This window comes from Hypanus sabinus, chromosome 20, assembly GCF_030144855.1.
Source record: "Hypanus sabinus isolate sHypSab1 chromosome 20, sHypSab1.hap1, whole genome shotgun sequence".
Taxonomy (NCBI): domain Eukaryota; kingdom Metazoa; phylum Chordata; class Chondrichthyes; order Myliobatiformes; family Dasyatidae; genus Hypanus; species Hypanus sabinus.
In genome coordinates this window covers 66,946,508-66,955,707 of record NC_082725.1, presented here as the reverse complement: position 1 = coordinate 66,955,707, position 9,200 = coordinate 66,946,508, and the positions used below count along the sequence as shown (strand labels likewise).

The 9,200-nt window shown below is 46.2% G+C and overlaps 1 protein-coding gene across 1 annotated transcript; it reads right to left on the bottom strand.

Annotated features, from left to right (window-relative positions):
• Positions 1-4,103: 4,103 nt before the first annotated feature.
• LOC132378610 (CD9 antigen-like) lies at positions 4,104-5,059 on the bottom strand. The gene has a single exon (XM_059945690.1). It carries the CDS (start codon positions 5,019-5,021, stop codon positions 4,341-4,343), a length of 681 nt encoding a protein of 226 aa, XP_059801673.1. The 5' UTR covers positions 5,022-5,059; the 3' UTR covers positions 4,104-4,340.
• Between the last annotated feature and the right edge of the window lie 4,141 nt (positions 5,060-9,200).

Here is a 9,200-nt window from a genome sequence, read left to right as displayed (position 1 = left end):
TGTCTCCATCCCTACTGCCGGCTCCACTCCCTGTCTCCATCCCTACTGCCGGCTCCACTCCCTGTCTCCATCCCTACTGCCGGCTCCACTCCCTGTCTCCATCCCTACTGCCGGCTCCACTCCCTGTCTCCATCCCTACTGCCGGCTCCTATCCCTGTCTCCATCCCTACTGCCGGCTCCACTCCCTGTCTCCATCCCTACTGCCGGCTCCACTCCCTGTCTCCATCCCTACTGCCGACTCCTATCCCTGTCTCCATCCCTACTGCCGGCTCCACTCCCTGTCTCCATCCCTACTGCCGGCTCCTATCCCTGTCTCCATCCCTACTGCCGGCTCCTATCCCTGTCTCCATCCCTACTGCCGGCTCCTATCCCTGTCTCCATCCCTACTGCCGGCTCCACTCCCTGTCTCCATCCCTACTGCCGGCTCCTATCCCTGTCTCCATCCCTACTGCCGACTCCTATCCCTGTCTCCATCCCTACTGCCGGCTCCACTCCCTGTCTCCATCCCTACTGCCGGCTCCACTCCCTGTCTCCATCCCTACTGCCGGCTCCTATCCCTGTCTCCATCCCTACTGCCGGCTCCTATCCCTGTCTCCATCCCTACTGCCGGCTCCACTCCCTGTCTCCATCCCTACTGCCGGCTCCACTCCCTGTCTCCATCCCTACTGCCGACTCCACTCCCTGTCTCCATCCCTACTGCCGGCTCCTATCCCTGTCTCCATCCCTACTGCCGGCTCCACTCCCTGTCTCCATCCCTACTGCCGGCTCCACTCCCTGTCTCCATCCCTACTGCCGGCTCCTATCCCTGTCTCCATCCCTACTGCCGGCTCCTATCCCTGTCTCCGTCCCTACTGCCGACTCCTATCCCTGTCTCCATCCCTACTGCCGGCACCTTTCCCTGTCTCCATCCCTACTGCCGGCTCCACTCCCTGTCTCCATCCCTACTGCCGGCTCCTATCCCTGTCTCCATCCCTACTGCCGACTCCTATCCCTGTCTCCATCCCTACTGCCGGCTCCTATCCCTGTCTCCATCCCTACTGCCGGCTCCACTCCCTGTCTCCATCCCTACTGCCGGCTCCTATCCCTGTCTCCATCCCTACTGCCGACTCCTATCCCTGTCTCCGTCCCTACTGCCGGCTCCACTCCCTGTCTACATCCCTACTGCCGGCTCCTATCCCTGTCTCCATCCCTACTGCCGGCTCCTATCCCTGTCTCCATCCCTACTGCCGACTCCACTCCCTGTCTCCATCCCTACTGCCGGCTCCACTCCCTGTCTCCGTCCCTACTGCCGGCTCCACTCCCTGTCTCCATCCCTACTGCCGGCTCCACTCCCTGTCTCCATCCCTACTGCCGACTCCTATCCCTGTCTCCGTCCCTACTGCCGACTCCACTCCCTGTCTCCATCCCTACTGCCGGCTCCTATCCCTGTCTCCATCCCTACTGCCGGCTCCTATCCCTGTCTCCATCCCTACTGCCGGCTCCACTCCCTGTCTCCGTCCCTACTGCCGACTCCACTCCCTGTCTCCGTCCCTACTGCCGACTCCTATCCCTGTCTCCATCCCTACTGCCGGCTCCTATCCCTGTCTCCATCCCTACTGCCGACTCCACTCCCTGCATCCATCCCTACTGCCGACTCCACTCACTGTCTCCATCCCTACTGCCGGCTCCACTCCCTGTCTCCATCCCTACTGCCGTCTCCTATCCCTGTCTCCATCCCTACTGCCGGCTCCACTCCCCATCTCTGTCTCTGATGCTAACTCTTCCCATCTTGTCCCTACTGCCTGTTTTTGTCCCTGTGTTGGCTTTGTCCCTGGGAAACTGGTGAGGGACTCTGACAGCTCTCTACCCACGTTATATCAGTTACATTTTGTTTAAACATGATGACTACAAACATAGTTGAAACAATGAATGTCTTTAAAGCCATGGTTTTAGGAGAAACTGGGCAGAGAGCTGTTGTGGCTGTCAGTCAGTCCCTCCCCACTCTGTGCCCTTAGCAGGAGTCTGTAGAGGGCACATCACTTCCTTAAATCAGCCCCAAGTGTGGCAGTGACTCTATCACTATAATCCAAACTGTCAAAACATGGTCTAATCATTCTTCAGACTGCGCTCCGACCTGCTTCCCCTCTGTAATATTAGCACTTTATGTGGCCATACTCTGCCAAGCACTAAAAACGCAACTCTTTTTCACCTAATGAAAGAATCAGAGCTGATCCTTGAATTTGTTCATCCCCTGCTGGTCTCAGAGTCCCATCCTTGTGTCGACAGCCAGTGACAGATCTGCCCAACATGCAGAACTTTTTCTGAATTAGAATGTTGAATTCAAGGAGTAACATGAACAAAGGAGCTCAAAGGATACAATAAATCAAAAACTCTCACTTAGAAAGTGCAAAAGCTAGTGAAAGACTGGAGGGCAGGGAGTTTTCCGGGAGCCAGCAGTGAAAGGGAGAGTAGGTAGGAAAGGAGAGGAGGGGTGAAGTTGACAAAATAAGGCAGCTGGAGTGAATTGTGGGGAAAGACACTGGGAGAGGGGGGGTTTCCGGTGACCTCATCGTTGAGAATGGCAGCTTAAGTCACTAGCTCCTCCGGAAAACCGCGTATTAAGCCCCATTAACCCCTCAAATATAATATTTTTCGAAAAATATTTGAGCTGAAAAGAGGGGCAAGAATGGGGAGAAGAAATGGAAACAAAAAAAGCAGCACTGCGGAGCCTGCGTCCGAGAGGAGTGCAGCGAGCGGCTCTCCAACCCGACCGCGTGCGAGCAAGGTGGCTGCTGGGCCTTGTTCAGTCGAAGTGGCGGATGTCTTCGAAATCCTGAAAGAAATAATGGAGGTCCAGAAAGATATAAAGCAGCAGCTCTGTGATATTAAGGCAGAGCTCACCAGCGTTAATCAAAAAATAGCGGTGGCAGAGACTCGAATTGAGAAGGTGGAAGATCGCGTTCAAAACGTGGAACGGATACAGAGTAAGACAATAAAAATATTACATCACCAAGAAGGAAAACTGCTTGACCTGGAGGGAAGATCACGGCGGAAAAATATCAGAGTCTACAACGTTCCCGAAGGAGCGGAGGGCTCGTCTATGACGGAATTTGTCGGAAAGTTACTGCGGGACGCACTGGAGCTTCCCCCGGCTATGGAGCTGGAAATCGAGAGGACGTACCACGCGTTCATCCCGAAACCTACCCAGGATAGAAAGCCACGCTCAATAATAATAAAATTCCTTCAGTACAGCACCAAGGCGGAGATTCTACAAAGGGCCTGGGTTAAGAAGAGAGTGTTTTTAGAGGATAAATTAATATATTTTGACCAAGATTACCCCCCCCCCCCCCGCGGTCCTCCAGAAACACAAAGAATACTCCGAAGTAAAGTGAGTATTAAAGCAAAATAAGATTAGATTTCAACCTCCGTACCCTGCTAAACTTCGAGTGCTTTATGACAACAGGATGCAGTTGTACTAGACAGTGGAAGAGGCGACTACAGACATGAAGGCCAGAGGGTTGTCCGTCAGCATGATCAAAACGAAAGAGAGTCTGGCTGAGGAATTGTCCCGCTTGGCTTGGGAAATAGTGCGAGAATCGAGAAGGCAGGAGACGGGAGGAGGCTGAGAGAAATATATCAGGAAGAGACCGAGAGTTTCCCAAAGACAGTCCTCACTCCCTTCAGAAGAGCCATAAGGTTTGACTAACTTTTAAAATGTTGAGAAGCTAAACAGAAGCAAAAGTACACGGTGATATACCTATCTCGAGAAATACTTATTATAATGTGGATTTTATATTACTTAGTTGTTATTTTTTTTTATTTCTCTTTTTTTTTTCTTTTTTTTTTTGGAATTTCAAATTTAAACTTTATTTTCCTCAAAGGAACAAGTACATTTTGCTATCTACATGTTGCATCTCTTTCCTTAAATTCCAAAAAATATCTTAAAAGGTTTTATTAAATTTTGGTAAGGCCAACATTGAACATAACATATTACTCTTTCAAACCACGGACTGACAATTGTAACAGCTGTGTAACTATATTGGCACTTCAAATTCAGAATGTAAAGTCTCCTCTCCTAGAATTTTTGATTTAAGTCAATATAACAAATACATTTAAAATTATTGAAAACCTTAAAGAAAACTTCAGATTAGAGTTTGTTGCTCTTTTCATCCAACTTATACAAAATATTAAACAAAATGTGAACTTGTTAAATAAAGTTTTATTTAAGATTAGGTTATACAGAGATTTTCAACTGAATAGGTGAAAAGATGTTTATTGAAGTCAAGCCGTTAACAGATAGAAGCAAGTGAGGTTCAAAAATCCATTCCATTGCTGAAAGGCATCATTGTTTAACACATTCCCTAAATCAACTCCCTGCTATTACGGATGGCGCAGCACAGCACCATGCTGAAAATCATGCCAAAGATCATTCCAATTCCAATTCCAATCCCAACTGCCCCAATGATGTAAAGCTTTCCATTGAATATTTCATCAATTACCTGCAGACATGACCGTCTTTGAAACTCTTCCAAAAGTGTTTTACTGGGGCAAGTACTTCGGATAAGTGGTTCCAGAGTGCCTCCTATTCCACAGCAGTCCAGTCCCTTCTGAATTGCAGATAGAGCTGCTTCCTTGCTTTTATCTTTGTTTATTATGTATTGGTTATACAGAGAAGTGTACATTTCCCTCACTTCATTCGTAACCTTATCTTTATTCAAAAAGCCCCATATTCCAGCTGCAATTTCGACTGCAAATATGACCAGAAGGAACATGAAGAAACAGCCAAGTATGCAGGTGGATTCTTGAATTGCTCCACAGCATCCTAGGGACCCAACAACCGTCATCAACGCACCAGCTCCAATCAAAATATAGACACCTGTGTAGAATGTAGAAGGCTGGTCTTCCATCTCAAATATGTGCTTTGATGATTGATCAAAACAAAGCCATAATCCAACTGCCAAAACTGCAAGACCTGCAAGCCAGAACAAGAAATTAAAGCCGAACAGCAGGTACTTAACACACTTCATTCCACCTTGCACCATTTTTGCTGCCGGAAAAGTAGACACTTTTTCAGAGATTTTCAGAGTCCCGGCTGCGAATAAATGGGTTGATCAGTGCTGCTCTCCGCCGATGCCGTGAGTGGAAGAATGTGCACAGGCGCGCCAGTTGTTATTCTTTATTCACTCACTTACTCCAGAGTTTTAGGCCAATCGAGTCTGCTGTGCCATTTACTCCAGCTTGAATTTTTAAATCCCATTCTTCTGCCTTCTCCACTTCACCAATCAAGAACTCATAAATTCCTGCCTTAAGTATGAGGGGTGATCAATAAGTTTGTGGCCTAAGGTAGAAGGAGTAAATTTTAGAAAACCTAGCACATTTATTTATCAACATAGTCCCCTCCTACATTTACACACTTAGTCCAGCGGTCGTGGAGCACACGGATCTTGGACCTCCAGAAAGTGTCCACAGCAGGGGTGATTGATAAGTTTGTGACCTATGGTAGAAGGAGATGAATTATTAACTTCAAACTTTCTGCATAATCACTCAGAGTTGACCTCCATGTGCATGTGACAAGAGCTGTATAACTCATCTCCTTCTACCTTAGGCCACGAACTTATCAATTACCCCTCGTACATGCAGTGACGTGGATCCACCATCCTCTGTGCCAATGAATTGCACAGATTCATGACCATCTGGATTGAAGATATTCCCATCATATCTGTTCTAATGGTACATCCCTAATTCTGAGGCTGCACTCATATACTAGACTGCCCTGCAAATGAGAGCTCCTCTCCACATCCATTCTATCAATGCTTTCCAATATTCAGTCTATTTCTCAACTCAATCAAGTGCAGCCCCAGAGACATCATATGCTTGTAATGTATTAACCCTTTCATTCCCAGGATCATTCTTGGGAATCTCTTTTGAACTCTCCCAAGGGCAGCCATAATTGCTTTGTCTTTATAGAGCAGTTTGTGGTTGAGGCCAGTAGGGGATCAGCTATTCTGGAATAGATGCTGTGCAATGAACCAGAATTGATTACAGAGCTTATGGTAAAAAAACCCTTAGGGGAAAGTGTCCATAGTATGATTGAATTCACACTACAATTTGAGAAGGAGAAGCTGAAGTCAGATGTATCAGTATTACAGTGGAGTAAAGAGAATTACAGAGGCATGAGAGAGGAGTTGGCCAGAATTGATTGGAATTTCTGAAAGCAATTTGGAAGGCACAGGATATATACATCCCAAAGAAGAAGTATTCTAAAGGTAAATTGACATAATTGTGGCTAACACGAGAAATCAAAGCCATTATAAATGCCAAGGAGAGGGCATATAGTAGAACAAAAACCAGTGGTGAGTTAGAGGATTGGGAAACCAACAGAAGACATAAATTGGTCATTAAGAAGATAAAGATAAAACGTGAAAGTAAGCAAGCCAGCAATATTAAAGAGGATACCAAAGTTTTCTTCAGATGCATAAAGTGTAAAAGAGAGGTGAGAGTGGATATCGACCCGCTGGAAAACGATGCTGGAGAGGTAGCAACGGGGGACAAGGAAATGGCCAACAAACTGAATAAGTATTTTGCATCAGTTTTCACTGTGGATGATGCTAGCAGTATCTTGCCTGATAAATCTGTTGGAATTCTTTGAAGAAATAATAAGCAGGATAGACAAAGGAGAATCAGTTGAAGTTGTGTACTTGGATTTTCAGAAGGCCTTTGACAAGGTGCCTCACATGAGGCTGCTTAACAAGCTACGAGCCCATGATTTTACAGGAAAGATTCTAGCATGAATAAAGCAGTGGCTGATTGGCAGGAAGCAAAGAGTGGGAATAGAGGGAGCCTTGGCTGCCGGTGATTAGCAGTGTTCCACAGGGGTCTGTGTTGGGACCGATTCTTTTACGTTATATGTCAATAATTTGGGTGATGGAATTGATGACTTTGTTACAAAGTTTCTCTGACCTGAAACATTGGTTCTTCCAAAGAACAACACCTCACACTTGTCTGCGTTAAATTCCATCTGTCATTGTTCAGCCTATTTATCCAATCCTGCTGCAAGCTCTGATATTGAAGGCAGAGCTGTAGTCAATGAACAATAGTCTAATATAGGTGTCTTTACTGTCTCAGTAATTCAGAGATGAATATAGCACAAGGGAAATGGTGCCTGCTGTAGACACATTTAGGCAGTAGGGGAATTACACTGGATAAAGGGCTGGAGCGAATGTGTGCTGTAAACAGCCTCTTTAACTATTTCCTGATGTCCGAGCCACCTGGATTAGTCATTCAAAGCATGTTACCTTTTTCTTAGATACTGCGATGTTAGTGGCCTTCTTAAAGGAGGTGGGAATCTCCCACTGAAGCAAGGGAAGGTTAAAATACCCCAACTTGCTGATCTTCACTCGATCAAAAGACATGGCCAGCAAACACATCCTGGTCAGGTGCTACTGCAGATCCATGCTCTGGAAGACTGATCTTGGGTCTGCACTGATGATTTTGCCTTTAGGTACACTAGAATGTGGGAATGGGTAGTGCCATACCAATATTCTTCTGTATAAAACATGTAAAGTATGTGTTAAGCTCAAAGGTGAAAGCTCTACTGTTGTTGGCAATGCTGCCTGTTGTGGTAGTTAAGTGTCTTTCTTATACACTCAGTTAGCCACTTGACATGGGAGGAGTTCACATACTGTACAAGCTGGGTTGCCAATCCTGCAAGACTGGTGTCCTGGTGTCTCTGTAATATCACAGAAACATAGAAAACCTGCAGCACAATACAGACCCTTCGGCCCACAATGCCATGCCGAGCATGTACTTACTTTAGAAATTACCTGGGGTTACCATAGACTTCTATTTTTCTAAGCTCCATGTACCTATCCAGGAGTCTCTTAAACTATCGTATCCGCCTCCACCACTGTCACCAGCAACCCATTCCACACACCACTCTCTGTGTAAAAAACTTACCCCTGACATCTCCTCCGTATCTACTTTCAAGCACCTTAAAACTGTGCTCTCTCATATTACCATTTCAACCCTGGGAAAAAGCCTCTGACTATCCACACGATCAATGCCTCCCATCGTCTTACACACCTCTATCAGGTCACCTCTCATCCTTCGTCGCTCCAAGGAGAATAGGCCGAGTTCACTCAACCTATTCTCATAAGCCATGCTCCACAATCCAGGCAACATCCTTGTAAATCTCCTCTGCACCCTTTCCACATCCTTCCTGTAGTGAGGTGACCGGAACTGAGCACAGTACTTCAAGTGGGGTCTGACCAGGGTCCTATACTGCTGCAACATTATCTCTCTGCTCTTAAATTCAATCACACGATTGATGAAGGCCAGTACACCAAACACCTTCTTAACCACAGAGTCAATATGCGCAGCTGCTTTGAGCGTCCTATGGACTCGGACCCCAAGATCCCTCTGATCCTCCACACTGCCAAGAGTCTTACCATTAATACTATATTCTGCCATCATATTTGACCTACCAAAATGAACCACTTCACACTTATCTGGGTTGAGCCCTAACCCTCCACACTATCTTCTGTCTTGTAATAGTAACTGCACCCACTTGTCTTCCCTCACACCCTTCATTTGGCACACTGCTAGTGTCTTCCACAGTGAAGAGTGATGCAAAATACTCCTTTAGTTCAGCTACCATCTCATTGTCCCCATTATTATTTCTTGAGCCTTATTTTCTAGCATTCCTATATCAACTCTCATCTCTCTTTTATTTTTACATATTTGAAGAAGCTTTTACTATCCACTTTGCTATTGTTTGCTAACTTGCTTTCATATTTCATCTTTTCCCTCCTAATGGTTCTTCTAGTTGCTCTCAGGAGGTTTTTAAAAGCTTCTAATCCTCAATGAAATGGTTAGCACGAGAGGGCACAGTTTTAAGGTGCTTGGAAGTAGGTACAGAGGAGATGTCAGAGGTAAGTGGTGAGTGCGTGGAATGGGCTGCTGGCAATGGTGGTGGGGGCAGATACGATAGGGTCCTGGACAGGCACATAGAGCTCAGAAAAATAGAGGGTTAAGGGTAACCCTAGGTAATTTCTAAGGTAGAGACATGTTCGGCACAGCATTGTGGGCCGAAGGGTCTGTACTGTGTTGTAGGTTTTCTATGTTTCTATGTTTCAATCTGCTATCTTCCCAGTAATTTTTGCTTTGTTGTATGCCTTCACTTTTGCTTTTACATTGGCTTTGACTTCCCTTGTTGGCCACAG

Coding starts and splice junctions, on each gene's coding strand:
- LOC132378610 (XM_059945690.1), bottom strand. CDS start 5,021: ATGGTGCAAGGTGGAATGAAGTGTGTTAAGTACCTGCTGTTCGGCTTT.